Source organism: Squalius cephalus (genome assembly GCF_949319135.1).
Source record: "Squalius cephalus genome assembly, chromosome: 10".
NCBI lineage: Eukaryota > Metazoa > Chordata > Actinopteri > Cypriniformes > Leuciscidae > Squalius > Squalius cephalus.
This window is the reverse complement of record NC_137131.1, coordinates 35,755,175-35,782,173: the sequence shown is the minus strand read 5'-3', so window position 1 is coordinate 35,782,173 and position 26,999 is coordinate 35,755,175. Positions and strand designations below refer to the sequence as shown.

Sequence of the window (26,999 nt, the reverse complement as noted above, 5' to 3'; positions counted from 1 at the left end):
ATGGGGATACAAAAATGAAAAATCCTGGTAGATGTGTTCTATTAGCTATGTAAAATAGATTTATTTCATACACACACCTGTCATTCTTGTATTTATGCTGAACTGTGCCTCATCCTGCTTCATTGTAATGGAAAGTCTCACAGAACTAGAGCAAACACAGTTTCACACTGTCTCTCCAATAAGACATGGACCACTGGGAATCAGGCCCTCTGTTTACCTGTGCTGTGTTCGGTCATTATTCTTCCTCCATCAGTATTCAGTAAGCGACGCTCAGATTACGAACAATATGACCCCATTCAGCCTAGAGAAACACACAAAACAGAGCGACACTGTTATAGGGCATTAACTTCTTGAAATGATGCAATACGCGCATCTTACAAGCATTTCTGGCAGGGAAAGTACAGAACTAAAGGCATGAACTTCTAAGCTTTGAATGGAGACATCCAGCAATCCAAAATGCACTTTGTATGTCTTCTGTGCAAAAAAAAAAAAAAAAAACACACGACAAAGCACTCTGCAAATGGTGATTGAGCTCTTACCGAAAGGTCATCAATTCTTTTGATTTGTAAAAGATTCATTGAACATGATCGATTGGATTCATTACTGACACATATGAAGACACACCAGATCAATCTAAATGGTAAACTGGCATCATTGTCATCATTTTGCAGCTCAGTGCTCATAAAGCCTATTAATTTGTGCTCAAAAATGATCATATATCATTTAATGAAGATAGCATGCAGCCACAACATGACATAAACCATCAGTCACTGCTCAACACTGTTTGTAGACAGGAACCCATTTGTAGTATGATGTCGCTGGACAAACATGATACTACATTTTTCAATTTGGTGAGACAAACATGGCAAAAATCTAAATCACATATTTGTGGCTTTTAGTTCATGTCTATTGTTTAGTTCATTTATATATATATATATATATATATATATATATATATATATGAAGAGTTCAGATGCAAAAGCCTCTAAGTGCCATCTGAAATTTTCTTCTAGAATGATAATTTTTATAAAGCTTGTATATTTAAGTTAAGTAATTTCACTTAAATGACAATAAATAGGTAATTTGCATTGCCATTTAAGTGAAATTATTGAACTTAAATATACAAGCTTGATAAAAATGATCATTCTAGAAGAAAATTTCAGATGGCACTTAGAGGCTTTTGCATCTGAACTCTTCATATATAGCCTATATGTACACAGATATACCCCTATGCACTTAAAATACAGTCTTTCTTTTCTAGGCATATGGACCAAAATATCGATGACTCTTAATTGCAAGTGAGTAACTATTTGTCTAATAAAACGATTTCTACAATATTCGACCACAACACATAAAATAAAACTCAATTAAGCAATATCACACGAGCATGGATGTGCGAGATTAGTCGATAGCCTCCTGCTGCTGATAGTCGACTTGGAAATAGTCTTGTAGCTTATTTGAGTTTGTTTGCACATTTAATGTTTTATATATATATTTTTACAAAGACTACGTTTAAATTACCGTCAAGGGAATGTTACAATTTACATGTTACAATTTAAAAGTGTAGCCAAGTATGGAGCAGAAAACAAAATGATTTCATTTAACCTCAGATTTGTCATGCGTTGATTTCTCTGTGGCGCTCGTGGCGGGTTCAGAGAAATGTCCACTCGAAGAAGAGCAAAAGTGAGTGAGTAATTTGAAAGCCTATACACAAAACTTTTCATTCTTATTTTATGTCAAACTAATATGTTACAATTGAGCTTGATTATAGGCTTATACTAACGGTTATGAGCTATAAATGTATGTCAATTTATATTGGATTAAAGGGGGAAAATGAATGAAACTTACTTACACGTCAATCAAGCTTTTCTTGCGATTTTGCCGCCCTCATGTTTGGACTAGTGGAGTCGGTTGCAAAATTCCGTTTAAACGTTAATGAAATTATTCGTTGGGCACATCCCTAGCATAGCCTGTTGTTGCGAAAATGACAATGCTTTGAATCCACAAGGCCGCAGATGTTCAAACCATCAAACCAACCAAGTGTTGCTTTTATACCAGTTCAATAAACAAATTTATATTCAGTAACTTACATTTAAAACACATAATTTGGGCTACTACCAGTTACTTTGTGTGTTTGTGTTTTTTTGTTCAGCAAACTAAAAAATTGAAGTCAAAGAGTTAGTTGTCCAACATTAGAGTCTATGAGCAGCACAGGCCTACATGTTTCTTTCCCGAATGAATCAGTGTTTTGGACGAATATCGGTTGAATTAATGATTCGAACATTCACTCATAAAGATAGTCTTATGTCGCCACCTACTGGTGAAATGATGTAACCTGCAGAAAAAGTGGAAGCTAAAGTCTGTTCGAAAAGATGATGCCAAATGTTGCGTCGTAGGCTATTTGCATTCTGCCTAATGTCTGCACTTTAGGTCTACATCTGTTTTCTCTATTCCGTGCTCACATACTCTATTTTAATATATTTGATTGCCATATGTCCTAAAAAAAAGGATGTTCTTATTTAAATATTGCCCAATCCTGTTCCTGGACGTCTAGGCTACCTTCCTGCAAAGTTCAGCTCCAGCCCTGACCGAACACACCTGAACCAGCTAATTAAGATATTCAGCACAGGTGTGTTGGATCAGAACCTCGCAGGTAGGTAGATCTCCAGGAACAGGATTGGACACCCCTGCCCTGTGTGAAACGAATGACTACGTCTGCATCTGAAATTGCATACTTCTCCACTAGGCTATATAGTGGGCAAAAAACAGTAGGCTATGTGACAAAAGAAGTATGTCTGAATTCACAGTATACTAGTAGGCAAGTAGGTAAAAAGTACCCGGATGACCTGCTTCTTCTGGCGAGATTCTGAAGTGTGCATATGATGGACACTTTACTATCCCATGAGGCCACGGGAGAGGTTTATGAATGAGAGTGAAGTGACATAATGCTGGTAGGTTACATGATAATGATAACATGGTGAATAGTATGTTCAAATTACATTCATACTGCACACACTCATTCTATATAATTCATACGTGAAGTAATTAATTATTCAAAATAGAGATGCAGCCTACATGTTAACCAGCAGTCCGAAAAGTCATTATAAGTCGCTAAGTTGGCAGTACTTGCGCAATCTTAGTATTTTTCTGTGGTTTTTCGCAGGTAGTCATTTTAATAGGAATCCACCACATTATATGAATAGGTCGAATAAGGGCATGCTGTTGCAAATGTTGAAAATTCCTTGTGCTGTTGGACTGTTATATCAGCACTCCGCTTGGGCAATCAAATTCAAGGGCTGAATCTAACTGTTGTAGAACATCATGAATATGATATAATTAGACCACATTTGTGGTTCAAATGAACAATTTGCTTGCTAGATAATTATCAAAATAGTGCCCTAATGCAGAACTACATCTCCCAGAAGGCATTTTCTCTCCGTATGTATTGAAGTGCAGGATGGTGGAAGGCCCAGTGAAGTGCGCTTGGTGATTCAGATTAAACTGCATCTCCCATATGAGGGCTGCTCTGAGAGCTTAATTAAGTTGTAGGACCCTGGCAATGACGAATGCCTCTAAACATGAGCATGCTAAGACAGCGGTGCTGCTGCCCTTTAGCTGTGCATCTTCCGTTGAGCAAAATACCACCGTAGCGTTCATATTTGTTTCTCCCAATTCCCTCTGCCTTAGTCTACAATGATTTGATGAATAATGCCACGTTGTTTTGAGTCAGAGATTCCAGTGTTTTCCAGGGTCTCATGTCCATTTTCTCCTGTTTAGAGCATGACAGAGCAACACAGCCAGTCTGCGGGATCCTGCTGGTTCCTCAGCTCTTTTGGTGTTTCCTAGCATCGGTCTATTCATCACCATCGCGAGCGTCTTGTTCTGCTCTGTGTCTTCCTTCATCACTGCAGCTAATTAAAGAGCTCGGAGGTCTGCTACTGTTTCCACTGCCTTGTATTACCATTAATTACAATGACATCTCAGATCCTCGGCATAGCAGCACAGTGATTCATGGCGCAGCGTGTCTGAGTAAGAGACTTATCTTGCACACTCACACACACTCCTGTACATATGCATGGATGCACTCGCACATACACACGCAAACATAATAAATTAGGCTCTACTGAAGACTGATGGCCCACAATGAAACACCATAGATCAATTAAGCATACGCCACGCAGAGAACTGGAAGGATAATCTCGGAATATAACGAGTCGGCTTTTCTGCCTCTTCTAAAGCAAACATCATATTTTGAGGACCTAATTGAATTGGAAAAATATTTCAAGCATTTTTAATTGAATTCTGTGGAATTGTGTAATAGCACAAGCAATCTCAGGTGCAATATAATGTTTTGCACATACATCTCTCCAAAAATATGGCTTACAGTTTTATTATACAGCTGTATATTATACTGCTGGATGGCAGAATATTGAGTGTGATCTTTCTGAGGTCACTTTGCGTTTCACTTCTGGGTCACAGAACTGATGGGAGATGCACATCAAAGTATGGGCTCAAAGCAAAGGACTCATCAGACCGACTCTCTGAGGTCCACAGATTTGATATACAGTATCATGTGTGAGAAAATACATCATATGTTTTCTGCTTCTCAGTTTTATGTATTAGAATACCCATTGCCATGATGTAAAACAAAAAATCCTATAAAGCCGTAAACATATTTGAATGTGATATCGGTATCTTTAAGATTTGTACAGTACAGTGGAACATCTCTGTTAAATAGAATAGGAATAGAATTAAGTTGCATAAATTGCTTAAATAGATAAATTAAAATGAAATAATACACATAGCAATATATATATATATACACACATTTTATATACAGTGTGTGTGTGTATTTATCTATTTGTAAGAAATTAATACTTTATTCAACAAGGATTAATTAAATGACAGTAAAGACATTTATAATTGTTAAAAATTTATTTAAAATAAATCATATTTCATATATATTAAATCTTTTAAAATTAAATTAATCAAAAAATCCTGAAAAAAGGATTTCCCCAAATGTATTAAGCAGTGCAACTTTGCTTTTTGTTTTCAACATTGATAATAATAAGAAATGTTTCTTGAGCACCAAATCGGCATATTATTAAAAATGATTTCTGAAGGATCATGTGACACTGAAGACTGGAGTGATGATGCTGAAAATTCAGCTTTACCATCAGGAATAATTTACATTTTAAAATATATAAAGATAGAAAACAGTTGTCATAATATTTCACAATTTTACTGTTGTACAACCTTAGTGAGGATAAGAGACTTCTTTCAGAAACAAACAAAGGGTTGTTGTGCATTTCTGAGAGCAACATCTGCTGTCTTCATAGTCATTGTTAAAGGGAATACCTCATGCTGCCATTCTAAAACATAATTAACCTCTGATACCCATTCTGTTGTCTGCGATCCCTGTGAATGACTTTAAAATTGAACTGTATATATGTCCCTAATCTAATAGAGACATGATCAGGCTAAATGCAGCCATTCTTTTTAAATGGACACAATCACTGTCACACAGAGACGGGGTGAATCTTTTTTCATGTTTTTGAGTTTATGGTTGAAACTGAGGACGAAAGAGAGAGAGAGGGGGAATATCGTTTTGCTCAGGCCCAAGAGTAGATAAGCAGCACCCAGGGAATTGGTCTGTAAACATTGCCGGTGATTGACACGACACCCCAGCCTGTGGGAAACTTTACATTTTATTATCGGTCTGTAAAACTGCATTTTACAGATCCATATACTGCTTAGCGGTGTGTGTGGGAGGTATATGGGTCGAGGGTGGTGCACTTGAAGCCTGTTTTGATCGGTCCTCACTAAATATCCACCCAATTTCCACAGGTCCGAGGGAGCTTTGAAGAAAATTGAGCAGATTTGCGATGAAGAACCCCTCTGGAGGAATTTGAGAGTGTTTGAGGATTAGGTTTTTATTCTCAGCATAAGGCCCGGTTGAAGAATATCTGATGCCTCAGGAGGTGAAGCTCAGCCGAGCATTCCAGTAAATAGAGATTCTGGAGATAAAGAGTTGAACTGACAAGCTTATGGACTTGGACAAAGTGAGCTGGCATGCTGTTGAGGTTTTATGCAAAGCAAATAATATTCTGAAATGTAGGGAGGAAAGGAAAGTTTACATCCTCTCACGTGTTAACGCAGAATCAGTCTTAGAATCGAAGCGTAAAAGAGCAAAGTCTGTTCACAATGAGGAATGCACACATATGACTCTTTGGAAAAAAAGAAAAAAAAACGTCATTATGATTTCAAAGGTTTTATAGTTCATGTTGGCCTACTCAATGATGAGCTCAAAATAATTACTGTAATATGTGAAGATACCGGCGGCACCCATTTAAAATTAAGCCACGGTCGACATCTAGTGGTAATCAAGATTGTTGCACCTTTAATTTTCTGCTGTGGCCAAAAGGTGTCGCTAGATGGCAATGTGAAGCTGCCAAAAAATAAAAATATATTCTGATTCTTCAGAATCAGTGGAGGGACAGTCTTTTTGAGCAATGTAAAAAAAAAAATATATATATATGAATTGAATTTTCAGCATCTTGAGCAATGTTAAATAATAGGCCTATAATTTGATTTTTCAAAAAAAACAAAATAGAATTTAAAGGAAAAGGAAAATAGCCTAAATAAAATGTCAATCAAATAGATTTGCATTGAAAACAATGCATAATCACAACAACACTAAAAAAATCAAATAAAGACAGCAGTTAAAAAAAATGATTTGTAAAAGAGAAGCGAACCTACCTGACATATTAATCTAAAGGAAAAAACAGAACAAGGAATGAATGAGGATGAATTTCAATACAGTGCTGATTGCATGCACTCTTCACTCCTCCCCTTTGTTGCCGGGGGCGGGGCCTCACGCGGCCGGATCCGCCCTGATGTCCAGATGACAGCACGGACAAGATGGCGGCCAGCTGGGAAGTGAAGTGAGGATGTCAACATCATTTCTTCAGTTCAAACAAGTCGGGATTTTCACCACCCATCCCCTCGATCAGTCAGCGATATAGTTCATGTTCCGTGCATCTGGTTTAGGAGCCGAAACCGGGGCATTTTTACGGAAACGCGCGCATGGTTTTGCGCTATGTTTTGGAAATCCGTTTGCGCAAAGAGGACCATCAACTCTTGACGAGCGTTCTGGCCTGCATGAACCTCCAAAACCCACTCCAGGAGGCATCAAAAGAACGTTTCAACATCACATCGCACGCCACATCGACTGAAAGTCCCCGATCAGTCCGATCAACGCTGGTTTGTTTGGTGTTTGCGGTGATTTCCGCGATGAAGATCAGCAGTTCTCATTAAAGCTGCGGAAGTGGAGGAGAGGTTTTCACGCCAGTCATCTTTCAAATGCACTTTCTGTCCACCCGTGGATGCTCTTTACTCCATTACCCAGCTGTTAAATATCTAAGACCGCATTAAAACTCTGGCGAACGGGATCCAGGGGTGCATTAGCAGTATTTTGTCCGGAAACAGTGTTTTTTTGCTGACTTGTTGGCCAGTTTTAGTGGTTAAAGTGACGCCATGGCTCATTCTCCAGTGCAGGGCAGTCTGCCTGGGATGCAGGTAAGATACACACAGCATTATAGTTTTCTTTAGGATATATAAAAGGTTTGAAACCACATAAGTGTTGTTTGCCCCTCACTTTCATCTGAGTAAGAGTTTCTATTCGCTGAGAAGTTGCTGAAGAACACAAATCTGACTGCCTCTTTGTCTAATGTGCTAAATAGTGTTGAGCCTAAACTTGTGTTATGCAATGTGTGTGTGTGTGTGTTTTCTATGAATGAAGTCGTCTCATTGATTTGTGCATGCAAGATTAGGTGATAGGGTGGCCAGGCCACTCATGTAGTAGTTCAGATGTTTTCAATCAATGCCACAGTTCCCCAAATGCGATCATCAATGAGGGAACCGATCCTAAAATTTAAAAGGCACAATCAAATCGATTAATCGCATTTAACATACAAGTTTGTTTATATAATATGTGGCATGTATATGCATATAGGTGTGTGCATATAATGTTTGTGTTATGTGTGTGTGTAATATATATATATATATATATATATATATATATATATATATATATATATATATATATATATATATATAATATATACACACACACACACACACACACACACACACACACACACACACACACAGAGAGAGAGAGACATGCACACACATCTACTGTATATGTATAATTAATATATATATGAATGCTGTACTGTTATTATTTGTTATTTATATTTATCTAACCCCTTTGGGGTTTAAAAACCCCTGTAGTAGTTGACTGGAGGTGGCCTGATTAGGTTTGGTTTACTATATTTCAGATATTTATGAAAAAGCACAACAACTGTGATGCTTAACAGAAGAGGCTTTGAGTCCTTCATCATCAACTAAGGATGACAACAATTTAGAAAGCATCTCCATTAAATATTAAAATGTTGATGCTCTAGTCATCTAGAGAGCATTAGCACCACCATAACCTTTCTGGGACATCCTTTATGAAACTGAATTGTGCCAAGATCATATATGAAGTGGGACAGTGAAGAACCCTTTTCATTGTAGTTTTGTTCTTCTGAACACAAAGATCCAAGAAAGAAAGGAAAACGTGAAGTGAAAGGGTAGAAACAAACGGAAAGAGGGCGATGAGGGATGGAGAGATGTCTCCAGAGAGTAACCATCATAACTGGGTCACTTGGTTGGGTCTCTATTCATGCTGGGCCATATGACTGGTCTGCCCTCAGGACGGGAGCGCAATCTGCCATCCCAAGTATAGTTGAAATGGCTTATCGTTCATTTAGGTTGAAGATGCAAGAAGCCATTGTTGCCTGAGAACCTCCTCCTTTTTAAGGAGACCCTCAAAACCAAAGAGTCAGTTTGTGAATAGAAAACCTGAAATGTTGTAGGAGGTCACAGACTGCCACAGGCAGGACTACAACTCAACAAATCTGAAAGCATAGTGATGGAATAGGCGTTCATTATCTAGCATTTCCTAATGGGTCACAGAGGAATTGTGGTGGTCATCCATTAGGAACATTTCTGACTCCTGCATGCTCTCACCTGACAGTAACACACCTCATATGGAGTTTCCAGCTCCCTAAAACACAAACACAGATGGGAGCCAAGGGATGACGTGGCCTTCTAAAAGAATTTGCTGGCTGTTACACCTGTCAGCGTGTATCGGGATCAGGATTACGGAGATCAGCTGGGAGTGTAGGCGAGCAATCAGCATTAGGGCTGAATCAGGGAGCAAAGCCTTCATCATCTTCATGATGGGACGTGTAGATGACAGCTAATGAATCTCTGAGTGATGCATTAAAGGGCTCCTCTGTGGGTCTGTTTGCTCTTTTGTGGAAAGATGTGCGAAAATGATCTGTGTCTGAGAAAATCAATTTGAGTGTGTCCAAGGTTTTTGTTCATAGGATGGCATCACTAGTTGACGGAGCACAGATTGGCAATCGTTCTCCAAGATGCTTGTCAAAATGCGTCATTTATCGCAGGGACTACTGTTCACTGGCCTCTTCTTCTCTTTCATTGTGCTGGAGTTGGTTGATCTGTGTTGTATAAAACTGTGGTTCTCAGCTGGTGGGTTGCAGCAGGTTTGTTCTGACAGGTTCAAACGCTGACAAATGTGTATGAAAAAAAAAAAAAGGCATAGCCATGTGTCCAATTAAAATCTGTGGCATTTTGTTGTAAATTCCCTGGGTAGAATCTAGCCAAATTAGGTAGATGCAAACATGGACAGGTTGTCTTATCTACAAAAATAATGAATAAAATTATCGTTAAAAAATCAGTACGATTTTTAAAACGTTTTTTAAAGAAGTCTGTTATGCTCACCAAGACTGCGTTTATTTGTTAAAAGATACAGTAAAAACTGTAATATTGTAAAATATTATTGCAATTTTTAATAACTGTTTTCAGTTTTAATATATATTAAAATGTAATTTATTCCTGTAATGGCAAAGCTGAATTTTCAGCATTACTCCAGTCTTCAGTGTCATCATCCTTCAGAAATGATTCTAATATGCTGATTTGATGCTCAAAAATCACTTCTTATAATCATCAATGATGAAAACAGTTGTGCTGCTTAGGCCTAATATTTTTGTGGAAACTGTGATATATACTGTATATATTTTCAGGATTCTTTGATTAATGGAAAGCTCAAAACAACAGCATTTATTTCAGCATTTATTTTTAAATAATATCTTTTTGTAACATCATAAATGTCTTTATTGTAACCTTTGATCAATTTAATATGCCCTTGCTGAACAAAAGTATTAATGTCTTTCCAAAAAAAAAAAACTTTTGAATGATGAATATGGGTTTAATAATAATAAATAACCATAGAAATTCAAGATATGTTTAGAAACGGAATTGTCAATTTACCTACCCAACTTATTGGGAATTATTCTATTTAATATTTGATTTTAAGGACACTATTTGGTACTGTATTGGGTCAAGATGTAAAATTTGGTCCTGTAGCGAAACTACTTAAATCTAATTTAAACCAATGTTGAATTGGAAAATGAAATGAAATGGAAAACACATCTTCAGTCACTTTAAACCTTTGCTAGAGGTAATCAGTGCTTTCAGCCTTCTATCACATCATGGTAAAGATTTCCCTAAACAGATTTCCTTGATAATTCACGGTACCCTGAGGTATGAGGCATTAGAATAATGTCCTTTAGGCTGTGGGCACAATCTGCTCCCTTTCATCTTGTGTGTTTGGAGCACTAATGCTGTGGAAGATTGGCTCTGTCGTCATCCATTTAACTGGATTTCACACTTTTATGAGGTCCCCATGAAATCCTGCATGCGTGCACCTCCCGCAGCGCCTCTGATACTGCGCTGGACAAGCTGTTCTGCTGTTGTGTTCTGTGGCGTTCGGTAGGTTTAGAGCTTATGTTAGCGAAAAAAGATTTGGAGGATTTTAAGGTCGTGAATTTTTGCGAGCTCAGAGGATGTGCACGGCAGCAGTTCAGGATTGTCTTAAATTCAGGTCACATCGACGGGTAGTCTAGCATGGTTTATTTTGTTTTGTATTTGAATGATCTTGATGAAGCTGTGGTGATGTTTGGAACAGGTTTTGGAGGCTTAAGTTTGCGTGCAAGCGTTGAACTCAAAGCGGTCTGAGGTAAACAGGGTTCCTCTGCTAGTTCTGTTGTTATTTATTCAAGTGCTGCTGAGTTTAACCACAGTGGACTCTGGAGCGAGCTGCCTAATGCTAATAATGTCGCCGCTGTTTGTAGCTCTCTCTGTGTTCCCTTTAAGAAGGCCTCAGGGGTCTGAGATGTTCAGGGTCATGGCTGAGACCTCAGGGAACTTTGGTCCCAACCAGATGTGCTTTAGTTCTCAAACATACTCCAGTCTTGCTTCATAGCATTTCAAAGTCAAACCAAACTCTGTGTTAAGAGCCCATATTAAAGGGTTAGTTCACCCAAAAATGGAAATTCTGTCATTACTCACCCTCATGTCGTTCCAAACCCGTAAGACTTTTGTTCATCTTTGGAACACAAATGAAGATCTTTTTGATGAAATCTGAGAGGTTTCTGACCCCCCATAGACAGCTACGCAACTGACACTTTGAGCGGTTTAGTGCAAATTTTCTGAAGGGACTCCATCGCTTTATATGATGAACAGATTGAATTTAGGCTTTTATTCACATATAATAATCAACTCACACATCAGTTATGATAAATAGAAGCTCCAGCATGTTCACTTGACGTGCGAGAACCTATGAGGTTTATTCTCGCGTGTTACCCAGCAAGTTTAAGCTTCAGCAAGAGGTTTCTCGTGCGTCAAGCAGGTTCGATTGAGCTTTTATGTTCGCTGATCAATGTTTAAATGTGAATGAAACTTTTCCTAAATTCAATCTGTTCCTCATATAAAGCGATCAAGTCTATGGAGAGACAGAAAGCTCTCAGATTTAATCAAAAAGATCGTAATTTGTGTTGCGAAGATGAATGAAAGTCTTACGGGTTTGAAACGATATGTGGGTGAGTAATTTAATGACACAATTTTCATTTTTGGGTGAACAATCCCTTTAAGACCGCTCAGAAGTCGCATTGCAGTATGTTTAACCATTAGCATTTCAGTGATGCATTGAGATAATTTTAGGTAATGATTGTCCTCTTGTTACTTGGATTGGTGAAGAGTAGATTTCTTAATTTAAAAGTAGTGTGCCCCCTTTATGTAATTTTGTCTCTTACTAGGCCCAATACTCTTTTCTGTGTGGAATTCTTACCCTAAAACATCACATGTGATTTAACAGTACTTTATCAATTTATTAATTGTTTAATCTGCATTAGGCAAAACAAAGTGAAACAAAGTCTTTGTTCCTTTTCTTTACAGAATTTAAAAGCAGATCCTGAGGAGTTGTTCACCAAGCTTGAGAGAATCGGTAAGGGTTCGTTCGGAGAGGTGTTCAAGGGCATCGACAATCGCACGCAGAAAGTGGTGGCCATCAAGATCATCGATCTGGAAGAGGCTGAAGATGAGATCGAAGACATTCAGCAGGAAATCACAGTGTTGAGCCAGTGCGACAGTCCCTTTGTCACCAAATACTACGGTTCCTACTTAAAGGTGAGTAGCCCTGCATATGCGACAAGGCGCTCTGAGGTCAGGCCATATGACTTCAGGTATTTGAACCATGATGAAACGGCTCAAAGCCAGGCACAGTGAAATCTTCTGCATTAACTGAATTCTACTTGGTCTGGACCACAGGGCTTCATTCAGGTCTCAAGCCTTTTTATGTCTTTGAAAACAATTAACAGCTCTGTTCGCCAAAGTAGGATTATAGGGTTAGTTCACTCAAATTTGAAAATTCTGTCATCTGTTACTCGCCCTCATGTCTTTCCAAACCCATAAGTCTTTTGTTCATCTTTAAAACACAAATTAAGATATTTTTTATGAAACCGGAGAGAATGAATGTTCCACCAAAACGTTACCAGTTCATAAAGACATCGTAAAAGAAATCCATGAGAATCAAGCAGTTTAATCCAAGTCTTCTGAGGAGACACGATCGCTTTATGATGAACAGATTTAATTTAGGCTTTTATTCACATGTAAACATTGATCAACTCACATAAATAGAGCACATCAAATATAGTTGATGCAAGCTTTAATGTGCTTGCTTGATGCAAGACACATCAGGCAAGTATGGTTGAGCTGTTCTTTAACATATATGATGTGAGAGAGCAATTGATGACAGAATTTTCATTTTTGGGTGAACTATTCAGCTTTTACCTGTGATGTCAAAGCCCCATTACATCACGGCTACGTCATACTCTAGTCATTTTAATATTCTTATTCGGTACTGAAGAATGCTTTTTAGTTATCTTACCACAGTTGAAAACAGCTGTGCTACTTAATGAAGTGTGGAATTTGCAACACAATGTCTTTTTTCTGTTGCTGAAGTGATGCCAGTACACTGACATTTCTATAGTCCAATTTTGGCTTCAAAGAAATGGCTTCCTCTAGAAACTCATCAGTCTATTGTTCTTTTGAGAGATGAAGGCTATTCCATCTGTGAGTGTACAATACCGTCTTGAGTCAAGACCGCATACTGGATTTAAACCGGAAAGAGAGAAGATGCACGGCAACAAGAGGACAACAGAGTGTCTAGTTTGAGAAACAGACACCCCTCAGGTCCTCAACTGGCAGCTTTGTTCAATAGTATATGCCAAACACCAGTTTCGTCTGAAACGGCGAAAAGCAGACTTGGTTGTGGGCCTTGTTGGCAGAACTTCAAAGAAAAAGCTTCATCTGAAATTAGCGAATTAGAAAAAGTGGTAGAATGAGCAACTTGGAGACAGGGCAGCAAATGATTAGACAAGAGTGTTATGGATGGCTGAATCTAGGTTTAAAGTAAAAGGAACAATTTGACTGTAAGATCTGTGAGAAGTTCTAGATATAAAAAAAGGTCAGTTTATTAAGAAACTCACGCCCCAGGGTGTGCACCGTTGTTATTGTTCACTCTAATATTATGAATAAAAGTATCAGTTTCTTTCAAAAACATACATTTTTCTTAATTTTAATATTTTAAATTATATATTTTACTTAAGCTGAGCATCTATTACATCTCTTTGACAAATTAGCTAGCCTATTTTACATTTATTCAAGTTACTTTACTTCCTGAACAAAAGCGCCTGAACCGAGCCCGAGCAGTTTTCACATTCATGCGAATCGCGCCACAGTTCAATGCAACCGAACTCAGACCACCTCCTACAGGTAGTCCCTGGTTCGGTACCCCCTCATGACAGCTTTTACATTACCAAATTTCCATGTGAACCGTGCCTTTTAAAAAAAAACTAAACTGGCAGTGTGAAAGCACACTAAGTCAGGGGTGTCCAAACTCGGTCCTGAAGGGCCACTGTCCTGAGGAGTTTGGCTCCAACTTGCCTCAACACACCAGCCTGGAAGTTTCTAGTATGCCTTGTAAGACCTTGATCAGCTGCTGAACTCTACTGGACAGTGGCCCTCCAGGAGAGGGATTGGACACCCCTGGCCTAAGTCCCCCAACTCACTCAATGAACTGCCAGATATCATTACTTTCAGTGACGTTCATCTTGAAATAAAGCAAGTTTTGTGTATTTGGCCCAGGTATAGTTTGCTGAGTTTCGTGCATCGTTTGGCAAATACACCCTACATAGTCGACCCTTCTAAATGAGTGTTCAGTACGACGCAAACACGCGCTGATGTCGATGCATAAGTCCGCACAGACACAAATAATTTGTCATGAACTCTTTGGGCTTTAAGGTTCATAAGTTAATAAATTTCTTCACCAACATGTTTATATTACAACATGTAGTTAAAAGCATTTTTTGTACCATATACTACTGCTAGTTTGAAAAAATGGCAACTCTTTATGAAGATTGCACAATGTTTGTAAAGTCTTTAGGTTTGCTTTTATTAGTTCATGTTCAAATTTATGAGAAGCTGATGACATTTTGTTCCACAGTATACCTTAGATTGCGGCTCTCTTTTGATAGGATTGAGCTTGGCAAGTGTTGAATGTAAAGCTGTTAGAAAGTAATAACCGTCATAGCACATTTCTGTGCACATTTTTCGGTTGATGTAGAATTGAGGCAGATCAATATGACACAGCTCACACAGATGACCTTAGTTATTACTATCTGGTGTGCTGTCAGATGGCAGTCCACTTCCCACTGTGAAGTGTAAAACTAACTTGTGTGGGTGTTCTTTAAATCAGCCTTGCAACCATTTCAGGCTTCGTCTCGCTCTCTCTCCTCAACTACTGCATGCTCTGTTATGTGCATAATCTTTGATGCCCCATTTATAGCTGTGATTGTCAACATTAAACTTGTTCGTCACATTCAAGTGCTTTGTTGTCGGAAAGAACACAATCGTGTAGGACACCAGGTTTATTCTAGCTTATTAAGTGGGAAAATTTTATTAAAGCCAAAATGATATTTAGCATCCCATTCATTGACAAACATATAAACATTCTCCACGCTATCTATAGTCAGTTTGCTGACGATTCTGAAATTTCAGTCAAATACAGGCTTTTTTCGCTGTGTAAAAATGATTATTAAAATTTGTAAATATGCACTACTTTAATGACAAGACAAGGTGATGTAGCTGTAGTGGAAAAAAACTAATAAAGAATACCAGTCACAGCAGCAATGGTTCTCCCCTCCCCCATGTTTAATTCTCATTATCCCAGAGCTTCCCAGTGGTATTTACAACTTAAGAGGGCGTTCATGTTAAAATTGTAACCTGGAAACTCATATTTACGATAATTCAAATAGCTTGTGAAGGCAGCATTAGCCCCAGTGCCACAAATGGAAGAAAAAAATATGGGCGTTCACTTCATGATCAAGTTAAAAGGAACAGGGAAGTGCTTTAAAGTCACACTTCTTTCTGTTGTGCGTTTAAAGCTGCTAGCCTAAAAGAGAGAGAAACACAGACAGCAGCTGTAATTTCGGCCTGAGGGAATATACAACATGTATTTTTGGAAGAGAGAAACAGCCCGTAGTATCAGTTATTACTTTGAAGATCTGTAACGATGAACAGGAAGTGAAATAACTGGTTCAAGCATGGCACTGTGTTTAAATAACTGTATTTTAAACTAGATTGTTACATTGTCCTGCCTGTACAAAACTCACTGTTAAAGTAAGTCTCTCAGTGTTTGGTAGTCCATTGCTAAGTTGTTTTCTGAGTGGTTTAGGATGTTGCCAAGGTATCCTGGGTGATTTCTTAGATGTTTTGTCTGGTTGCTAGGTGTATTTTTACTGCCCCATGTGAAAAGCTCATTCTCAAGACTTTTTTTCTCCTAAAAGTGTGGTCACATTAGATATTTTTCGGGCAAAATCCATTGTCTATTGTCAAATAGTCAGTAGTGAAGTGATGTAAGAACTATAAAGGAAAGCTCACTTTTAAAAGCCACTTTTAAATCATTAGCTTTCTGATGGTCAACGTGTCACATCTGCGCGACCAAATTGAACCCGTTGCGAAATCGGCTGTGAGGAAATCTTTCGCCCTCACATTAAAATGCTAGATCGTGTGAATTTCAAGCTACTGGATTTGATCATGAACATTTGCAGCACTTTAAAACTTCCTGTTCACATAGCAAGTTATTTGTGGCTAGATATGATTTTATTTGTTTTATGCTGTTGTTTTTGCACATCCACATATTGTAACAAGCCATCATAGAACAAAGTATGAACAGAACACTTAAAAGCTTGATTGTTTAGAGTAAGCAAGGAAAAAATGGATTTAAAGCTACCTACAAAGATGATGTATATGGCTTGGATCCCTCCTTAACAGATTTGTTGCTTTTTTTTTTTATCCACGTAGTGAAAATCATAAGATGGACCACTTAGATAAGTGACAGCACTCCTTTCCTCAACAGTGCTTGCAAAATATGCACCAAATTTAGCATGTACCAAAAAAAAAAAAAATCTCAATGAGATATTTGTGCACTAATTTTTGGCTCACCATGCCAGTGCTTCAGTACACTGATGACTGTAAATTATTTCAGGTGCAAAAATACCTGAGAGAGACACAAGCACATTTGCTACAGAAAGATGAAAGAACACACAGAACTTTGTAGCTGTGCTGTGGTGAACCATTAGGTGCAAGAAATTAATTGTTCACTTTTAAGAGGCGCTCTGCGTGCTTCTTCATTTTCAGAGTCTACACGCACACACACACACACACACACACACACACACACACACACACACACACACACAGAGGCTCATGCTCTCTCACTCTTTAAGCTCATCATGTGAGGTGGGAGGTATGTAACCCAATTTTCACTCTTCCCTCTCTCTCAGTCTAGCTAATCCCAAATTAAAGGAGAGATTAGGATTACACATCTACCCTCTCTCTAGCAAATGCCCAGACTCCTCCCCAGACTTGTTGTTTGTTTGGGAGTTGATGGATTTTTCTCACCTTTCGGTGCCCAATTTCACTAATTACTCTCTCCATCTCTTTCTCTTGCTTTAGGACACAAAATTATGGATCATTATGGAGTATTTAGGCGGTGGATCTGCCCTGGATTTGGTATGATATAGAACTTTTTTCCTTAAACCTTATAGAGCCTAATGCAACTTTGTTTTATAACGTCTTGTCCTTGATTTTCCTCTTAAATATGTGTCCACTTGAAGTCTTAAACATATATACATACACCCATGTTTTTTTGTTGTCATGATCGTCTAGGCTTGTGTTTGATCATTCTTCTCTTTCAGCTGGAGCCTGGTGCCCTGGACGAAACCCAGATCGCCACTATCCTGAGAGAGATCTTGAAAGGCCTGGAGTATCTACACTCTGAGAAGAAGATCCACAGAGATATCAAAGGTATGGATGTACGAATCGAAGTCGTCTTGACCTTAGACGGCATGACCATCTTATGCATATTGCACAGAAAAATGAAAGAGCGGGGCAAAATTTCAAGTTCAGATCTCCTTTGCAACTTCAGGATACACTGTTTTTATCAGTTCATCAGGACAGAGAATTTCTGGGTTTACAAGGCACACAGCATAGGTATTAGCAAGTACACATTATCATAATTTTACGGCTTCATGTTTACGTTTTTTTGCATATTGTTGCAGTCAAAAACACGAAAATTCAGTACAGTATTTGTGATTTTGTCTGTTTAGACTAATGCATAAAAAACGACAGATGGTCTAAATAAAAATGCAAATTCATTATTTAACAGTAGGTGGCGCTTATGGGAAAGCAGAAATACAGCTAATATCCCTTTTAGTCCGGTACACAAGGCACTGCCAAACTTCCTGTTTCTGACACCCGCTTGTCACAGAGAAGAAAGGAAGTCAAACAGTGTTTACTTGTTTTCAAACTGCAGATTTTTTTAATTGGCTATGGTGTTTATCAGATTGCACAAAATACTAGAGTACAGAGACAAGGGAGTCAGTTCTGGATTCTTCCTCTGCTGTTCACTGTCGCTTGGCAAAATACTCTGTTCATGAGCACAAGCAATTTGTGGTTTTATGTAACAGCGGGCATGTAAAAATTCTGGGCATGTGACCAAAATTACGAATCTCATTGGTTGGGCAGTTTTCTTTGCATTGTAATGGAAAGTATTAGAAAATCTCTCTGTAAAAACAAAACAAAACACGGAAACGGTCACATTTACAACATGCGAATGTTTGCCTTGGTCTTGTTAACAGATGCTCATTCAAATTAAAATGTTACCGCACCAAATTTTCACCTCAAATATTTGTCTTGGTGTAAACAGGCGTACAAGCCTTTATGGTTTTTCAATCTGTTAGTCTCCCTGTGGTGAAAATCAAGCTTTTAATGTTGTTTATATGTCTATGTGGTGTTTTTAATATGCTTTAAGACAAACCATGTGAAAATTCATAAGTCAACACCATTGCTGAGTATTTTCTTCTTAAAACTGCAACCAAAGACAGTCTCAAAAACGCGGTTTGAAATCACTGGTGTTTCTGACGTCACAAACTACCTTGTAACCAATCATGTCAACGTGTGATCTCGCGTATACTAAATGAGGCAAGGGTGTAGAGTTACATTACATTTTAAGGCATAAAGATTTTTTTTGTTTAAAGGAAAAAATGTTTACATGTGAATTTTTTTGGTGATTTGGTGATCAAAGATGAGTTTTAAGGATACAATTATTGACTACAGGGGGACTTTAAATGTTTGAAGCACTTGTGCATATCAGAGATTTTCAAATGTCTTGATTATCACCCATATTTTTATTTACTTTTAAATGGACAGCATATCATGAAGTTTTAGCTCAAAATACCCCACAGATATTTTATATAGCATGTTAAAATTGTCACTTTTTGAGGGTGAGCAAAAACGCACCGTTTTTGTGTCTGTTCCTTTAAATGCAAACGAGCTGCTGCTCCCGGCACAGAAGGCGGAGCTTCAAGAGCTTGTGTCCTTTTACCTCACACAGACATGCACTGAAAATTTCAAGAACTTTGAGCCTTTTATGTTCAAACTGGAGTCAGACAATGATGGAGAAACTCAAGAAGAAGTGACAACATGTAGAAGCAACAGGACATTTCTGAATGGTAGTTATCTTCTAGTCATTGATTAGCATATTCTGTCATGATAATCTATAGACCCCTTTTGCGCGGACGTCACAGTTACGTCACGGCGCTAGCTGGAGGCAAAACAAACGGAAAACTGGAGGCGGCCAATACAAACCAGCACAGATTCGGCTACATAATAAGGAGCTTAAATTATTATTTTTATTATTAAATGTCATCTTGTTGTGTTGTTGGGTACAAGAATCGATGAAAAATGAGTATGCTGTATCTGGATTTTTTATTTCTAGAAAATATTCATATCATTAAAATTGCACCGTAGTGTCACTCTTCTTGGCGCTGGTTAGGCAGAACTGCGGATCATACACACAAATCTTTACATGACCATTCAGCACATAGTTATAGGCATCTAAATATATGCCCTCAGTTTCTCTTTACCCTCGGTTTCTTTATCGGGTAGGTGTAGAAGTCAGGCCACTCAACCGGAGGTAACGTTAGCGTTAATGTTAATCCTGTCAGATCGTCCATTGACTGAGCGTGTACGGTCATCTGGTTCCATCCGTTAAAATTAACTTTTGCAAATAACAATCGCGGTCCTGGACAGTGAGTGACCTCGCACATTAAGACAAAATCGGATTTTCTCCAGTCATTGTTAAAAAAAACAGCTAACAAAACTTGCAAACTAGCGTTAGTGACGCGGCCAGAGGGTTCTTTCTGCCTCCAGCTAAGCCCCGCCCACACAAATACGTCACCATGTTTACCAACTGTAAAAGGGTCTATAAATCATGTTCCCGGGGGCGGGGTTTATGTAAATTTTAGGGTTGGTGATGTAACTAACCCGGAAGGAATGTTGTGTAGTCCCTACCAGCCGTTTGTTATAGTCCTTAAAAAGCAATTTCTTTAAAAGCACAAATCTCCCTTTGCTTTGAAATTTGAGCATTGTAACTTTGCAGATGTTGTTTATTCTCAAACAGCAACATTACACACTAACTAAAGTTAAAAAAGTCATCTTCATATCATAATCATCATAAATCATATTCAACCACCCCTTTAACTTAAACTAGTGCTGGCAATTCAGTAATCACATTTAATTTTTGAAATGGTAATATCAAATTTGGTTAGTGTGAGGAAAAATAAAATACATTTTTATATATTCCATTAATGTGTTGCACATTAACAGTATATTAAAATAATAATAAAAAGTGAAATAAAATAATGCTCTAAAAATGCATTTCTCTGTGTTTTCCCTAGCACCCCTTTGACCCCAGTTTGAACCCCTGACATAGATAACGTATCTCACTGTTTGTTGGTACACTCTAACTAACACACACTTTCCCTCCTTCCCTTCTTTGTTTCTTTCAGCTGCAAATGTATTGTTGTCGGAGCAAGGGGAGGTGAAGCTGGCAGATTTCGGTGTGGCCGGTCAGCTCACAGACACACAGATCAAGCGTAACACATTTGTGGGAACGCCCTTCTGGATGGCACCAGAGGTCATTAAACAGTCTGCCTATGACTCAAAGGTGAGGGTCGCTGTAGACAATTCAAGGAGTCATTGCCTCAGACGTCTGGTTCTGTATTTGGTGTTGATTTGTAATGTCTTGTTCGTTTTTTCCGTATGATTCATTCTGAGTTTTTCCAGGCTGATATTTGGTCGTTGGGCATCACAGCGATCGAGCTGGCTAAAGGAGAGCCGCCCCACTCCGATCTCCACCCCATGAAGGTGCTGTTCCTCATTCCAAAGAACAACCCCCCTACACTGGAGGGCAACTACTGCAAACCTCTGAAAGAGTTTATCGAGGCCTGTCTAAACAAAGAGCCCAGTTTTGTGAGTATGATCATAGGGGATTCCCAGAGGTCATTTCCTCCTGTCCGGTTCACTGATCCTTCTGGCAAAACAGTGTATTCTATTTCTGCTAGTCAGGTCATGATCTTTTTGTGGATATCAAGTCATGTACTATAATTGTACCTGCATCAACATTGAAGTTTAATTTCAAAGGACTCATCTCACTCTTTTTTTTTTTCTTTGTTTTTGTCTTCATCTCAGAGACCGACAGCCAAAGAGTTGTTGAAACACAAGCTAATTGTGCGCTATGCAAAGAAAACGTCCTATCTGACGGAGCTCATCGACAAATACAAGCGCTGGAAGGCCGAACAGTCCCGAGCAGAATCCAGCTCCGATGAGTCTGACTCGTACGACACTCGAATCACATCTAAAATGCTTTTCATAATATGCTTAAAAATTATTATTCTGTCATCATTTACTCACCCTCGTGTCTTTTCACAATGGTATGCATTTATTTCTTTTGTGGAACATGAAAGATATTTTGATGAACATTGGGAACCAAATCAAATTGAATCCCAATGACTTCTATTATATGGACAAAAATCATTTCTCAAAATATCCTCTGATGTTTCACAAAATAAAGAAAGTCATAGAGTTTTAGAAGGAGATGATGGTGAGTAAAATTGTTAATTCAAATATAAGAAATATTCACATTCTGTTTTATGTCAGCATCTTCAGAAATGGTTAAAATGCTGAAGTGACAGAAACATGTTCAAATGTTTTACTTTTAATTTATTAAAGCTTATTCAAGACAGAGCAAATGTACATTTTCCACAGATGGTAAACAGGGTAACAATTTACCTAAAGCCTTTATGTATAATGCATTATATAGGTGTTCATGTACATTATAATGCATTATACTTTCTAAAGGTGTGTTCAATGAATAGATAAGTATTATAACTTATAATGCCTTATAAGTGACTTATAATATGGTCTCTCAAATAAGTGTAAGGTGCATTACAAGGCATAATTAATGCATTAAAAATACTTTTATAATGCATTATATATGTAAAGGGTAACTGAAAACGGATTAAAACAGGCAGCATGCTTGTTGCATGTTGTAGTTGTCCAATCAATGTTTTTAACATTGTAAATATCCCAAAAATACATAAAAAGAATGTTAACCCAACTTAGTGTGAAATTTGGAAACATGACTAACCAGGGTTAGTTATTAGAAGTATAAACCGTGTGAAACACGGAAGAATAACTTCCACAATATAAACAAATGAAATAGCTAACTGTACCGGTTGTGTAATCTAGATGATGTTATAGTTTTGCTCCCTTTCTTGTTTTTGGCCCTCTCTTATGCATTCTATTTCATTTCCTTTTCTTTTATTCCATTGAAATGAATCCCTCCTATTTTCTCTTTTCAACTCAGAGAACCCGATGGCCAGGCGTCTGGTGGGAAGGACTTTGGCAGTGATGACTGGATCTTCACCATTCGAGAGAAAGACCCCAAAAAGCTGCAGAACGGAGCCAGTCTAACAGGAGAAGAGGTGGGAGACCGAGCTCAAGGCCACACCTGACTCATGTCGAGTAAACGGTTCATCTCAGTGTGTGACATGTTGTTTTCTGCTTCCACAGGAGCCCATCAAGAGGCCCCTGTCCCAGAGTCTGTCCACTGTCATCACTCCAGTCTTAACCGAGGTAGGAAGTGACATCGCTGCCACAGTTGAACTGTCAATGCTAAAATCAGCCAGTATATTTGTACTTAACAGCAGTGAGGTCACATATTGGCTATGGTTGCACTGGTCCAACCCTATTTGGGGTTGAAAACCATTTTGGGACACCAAAGTTTTTTTCTTTTCTTGTGAAAGATTTCTTTATTCCTTATGTAGGCTCCCATTTCCCTATTTCACCAAGGTCCCCTCACTTTGATATTTATGGCTTCGCCACTGGTATGTAAAAGATATCAGAATAAAGATTAAAAGTGTCCCTTGAATGCCTTATATCTTAAAAGCATATCTTGAAGGTGGCCGTCACTCCCTCAGGCCTCTTACTAATCAGTATGGAGCAATGAGGTATTTGAGGTGGAGAGCGGAAAATAGAGGGATGCTGGGAAAAAAGCCCAGGGACAAGTGACTGCACACTAATTTGTTCCACCCTCTTCTTCGTTCAAGGACAAATCCTTCCATTTCCTGTCATTCTCTTCATAAGAGTGCAGTGCACTGTAGTCTTAACTGGACTCTTGACTCTAAGAAGATAGTCTTTAAAGTCGACGATATTATGGGACATATCATGTGACGGTAGATGTCAAATGGTAAAGATTTATCTATATCACAGAATATGTGCAGCACAATTTAAAACGATCAACAAATTACTCCAAACTGCATTGTGAAGCTTTGCTGAAAAAAGGAGCACTTTGGTTTTTACTTAAGATTATTCAGTTCATAATATTACCATATTATTTATAACAATATAATAACCTTAACTAAACCCTTATATTAACTATAGTATTATAGGTAACAAAATAAGGTCTTACTCTCATTCGTTAATATTAGTTATGGCATTTATTATCATGAACTAACCATGAGCAATGGTTCATTGTTAGTTCATGTTCGCTCATGTCCATTAAATAATATTAACAGATACAACTTTTTGTTATGTATTAGTAAATGTTGATATTAACATTAGCTGAGATCAACACTGAAAAGTCTTTCTAAAGCATTTATTAGTTCATGTTAATCAATATAGTTAACTAATGTTTATAAATGGAATCTTATTGTAAAGTGTTACAGTATTACATCTTAATATTTATAATAAATAATATTTATATTATTCAGTATAATATTATAATATAAAATACTATTATAAGATTATCAGTTAAATGATGTATTACTACATAATATTATATAATATATATTATATACTAATATTATTACTACATATTATATACATACATACATACATACACAATATGTATATATATACATATATACACACACATATACATGTATTATACACATATGATACTGAATATGTGTACGTGTGTGTGTATGTATATATATATATATATATATATATATATATATATATATATATATATATATATATATATATATATATATATATATATATATATAATTTGCGTTATATAGTTAATTATGCTTATTCAAATAGTTTGCATCCATCAAATGAAATCCAAGTGTATATATACACTTTAATTTGATGAAAAAAAATAATTCAGTTCTTTTACAAATAAATATGTATTACTGTGTGATTTATTTAATATGTAAAACAAAATTGGTTTGAATTTCCTGCAAAAACAGCAATATTGTGATGTATACTGTTATATAAAATGACTTGCACCTAGTTTTGTTGCCTAGTGGTCAGTGATCTGAGCTTGTAAAAGTAAAGTTATGGGTTAAGCTCTCATTACCGCTGTCACTAGCAGTTTACTCCAAGGATGCTGCTTGTGTAATAAATGTGCTTTGGATAAGGCATCAGCTGCATGTATAATGATGTGTTTCCTCAGCTGAAGGAAGGAGCAGGAGAGGCTGCAGCGGCGACGGTAAAGCCTGAAGTTCTGGAACAGCTCGGGGAGGCCATTTTTCTCGCTGAGGAGGCATATCCGGGGATCTCGGATGTCATGGTCACCCAACTTGTTCAAAGGCTACAACGGTAAGGATTGCACACTTGTGACTCGCATTTTTCCCAAGTTAGTTTTTTTGTTAAATTTTCCAGTTGTAATCATTTTAGTATAATTACAAATCACCATGACATGCTTCTACTCTAGAGCCAAAGCAACCAATCAAAATTAACCTAAATTTTGTTAAATGAAGTGAGGTAGTTCAGAGAGAGAGAGAGTACACTACCATTAAAAAATATATTCTATTTGAATATAATTTAAAATGCAATTTATTTATTCCTGCGATGGCAAAGCTGGATTTTCAACATCATTCCTCCAGTCTTCAGTGTCACATGATCCTTCAGAAATCTAATATGCTGACTTGTTGCTCAAACATTTCTTCTTATCAATGTTGAAAACTGTTGTGCTGCATAATATTTTTGTAGAAACCTTGATAATATTTTTTTTTCAAAGAGAACATTTCTTTGAAATATCAAGCTTTTGTAACATTAAAAGTGGCTTTACTGTCACTTTTGATTAATTTAGTGCATCCTTGCTAAAGTATTAATTTTTACTTTAATATTAACTTTTAATTTACTTGAGGTTCTGTCAAAATGTTCTATTTAGTAAAATTCTATTTATAAAAAAAAGATATAATCGTATATGTGTATATATACATATATATACATGTTAAAAATGCGTTTATATCCGAACTACAAATTTTTCTCCCAATACTTTCTGTGCTTGCATGACCACTGCTCTCTCTGGGTCAACGGCAGTGTGAAAGCAGGTTTAAATATTCTGGTGAGATCGTAATTTCAAAGGTTTAATAGACACAGTGGAATCATTTAGGAATAAGATGGCACGCGTTTGAATCGAGATTTTTATTTTTATGAATAACCTCCAAAGTAACCTGGGCGCCCCCACCGCTTCTGCAATCCATGGTTGCTTTGATCTAATGGCCAAATATAAAGCATCTATTGGTCAACTAGTAAGCTTCCTTCATGCACAGATTTCTCAGCTTTCATTTTTTCTCACATGCAGGTTCTCTAGGGAAAGAACATCATCCTCATCGCACCAGTGATTACTCCATTCGCCTGTCCGTCTCTCTTCAGTCCCGCCCCCCCCCCCCGGCATCAGCTCAGCGAATCCTGACACCAGCAGACTCTGTGACGTCTACCCTGGAGGACCAACTGTCCTTCACTAGCTTATCAACAGAACTTATCAAACTCCTCAAGCTTCCCCTAGTTTCACTTTTCTTTTATAATCTCCTTGAACACTCTTTGGAGCGTGTGTGTGTGCGCGCGTGCGTGTATGTGTCATAGTGTGGTCGTAATGGAGGCTGCTTAAGCAATGGACAAAACGTAGATGTAACTCCTTTGGCTAAGTACAGAGTGAGATGGAGGCAGGTCGTTTTGCATTGTTGCACCCGAGCTTTTGGAAGAATGCATTAAGTGTATGCCATCACAGGGCGAGGAGACCGGTCTGTCACCGCCTCCTTCACCTGAAACAAAATACAAGATAGTGTGCATGACTCTGAACAAAATGCATGTGTGAAGACGGATGTCTGTTGGTGTGCGTGCGTGTGCGCATCCGAGCCCTGACACGAAGGAGATTGCAGTTCTCAAGCTGAAATCTCAGGTAATCTGCGAACAAGCAGACCGGTCATCCAGGAAGACAGAGGGCGCTATGTTTGGATTTGTGTACAGATCTGTGTAAATAGTCTCAATTTTACAGACCTTTAAAAAGAGATGATGGATTTTTGCAAATGAATCACTGTGTACAGATGGCCAAGAGCTTCTGTAGATATTGTTAGAAACAAAAGAAAGGTAAATATTTAAAAAAATCAAGCTTCTGAAATGGCCATTACTGAAATGCCTTGCCTTTTTATCAAATGTACATTTTTGGGGGTGCTCTGTTAATTTTAATAAGAAATTAAAGGGTTTTACTCAAGATTTGAGATCCTACCAACTTTTTTTTGTCTGTTTTGGTGTGGAAAAAGTATCTATTCGATATAATTATCCTTATTAAATGAACAAAAATGTTTTTAATTGGCGAAACATTTTGA

At 37.7% G+C, this 26,999-nt stretch overlaps 1 protein-coding gene across 2 annotated transcripts; it reads left to right on the top strand.

Annotated features, from left to right (window-relative positions):
- Nucleotides 1-6,895: 6,895 nt before the first annotated feature.
- stk24b (serine/threonine kinase 24b) lies at nucleotides 6,896-26,980 on the top strand (the record flags this gene model as incomplete). Of its 2 annotated transcripts, XM_079882653.1 has the most annotated exons (11): nucleotides 6,896-7,578; nucleotides 12,367-12,597; nucleotides 17,488-17,544; nucleotides 17,730-17,838; nucleotides 20,883-21,040; nucleotides 21,160-21,345; nucleotides 21,565-21,710; nucleotides 22,742-22,859; nucleotides 22,948-23,010; nucleotides 24,839-24,984; nucleotides 25,976-26,980. In XM_079882653.1, the coding sequence occupies exons 1-11, from the start codon at nucleotides 7,537-7,539 to the stop codon at nucleotides 26,013-26,015; spliced, it is 1,296 nt and encodes a 431-aa protein (XP_079738779.1). In that variant the 5' UTR covers nucleotides 6,896-7,536. The 2 variants fall into 2 exon arrangements, with proteins under 2 accessions (XP_079738779.1, XP_079738780.1); XM_079882654.1 differs by lacking the exon at nucleotides 25,976-26,980 and having other exon boundaries at nucleotides 6,903-7,578; nucleotides 24,839-24,988.
- Nucleotides 26,981-26,999: the final 19 nt, after the last annotated feature.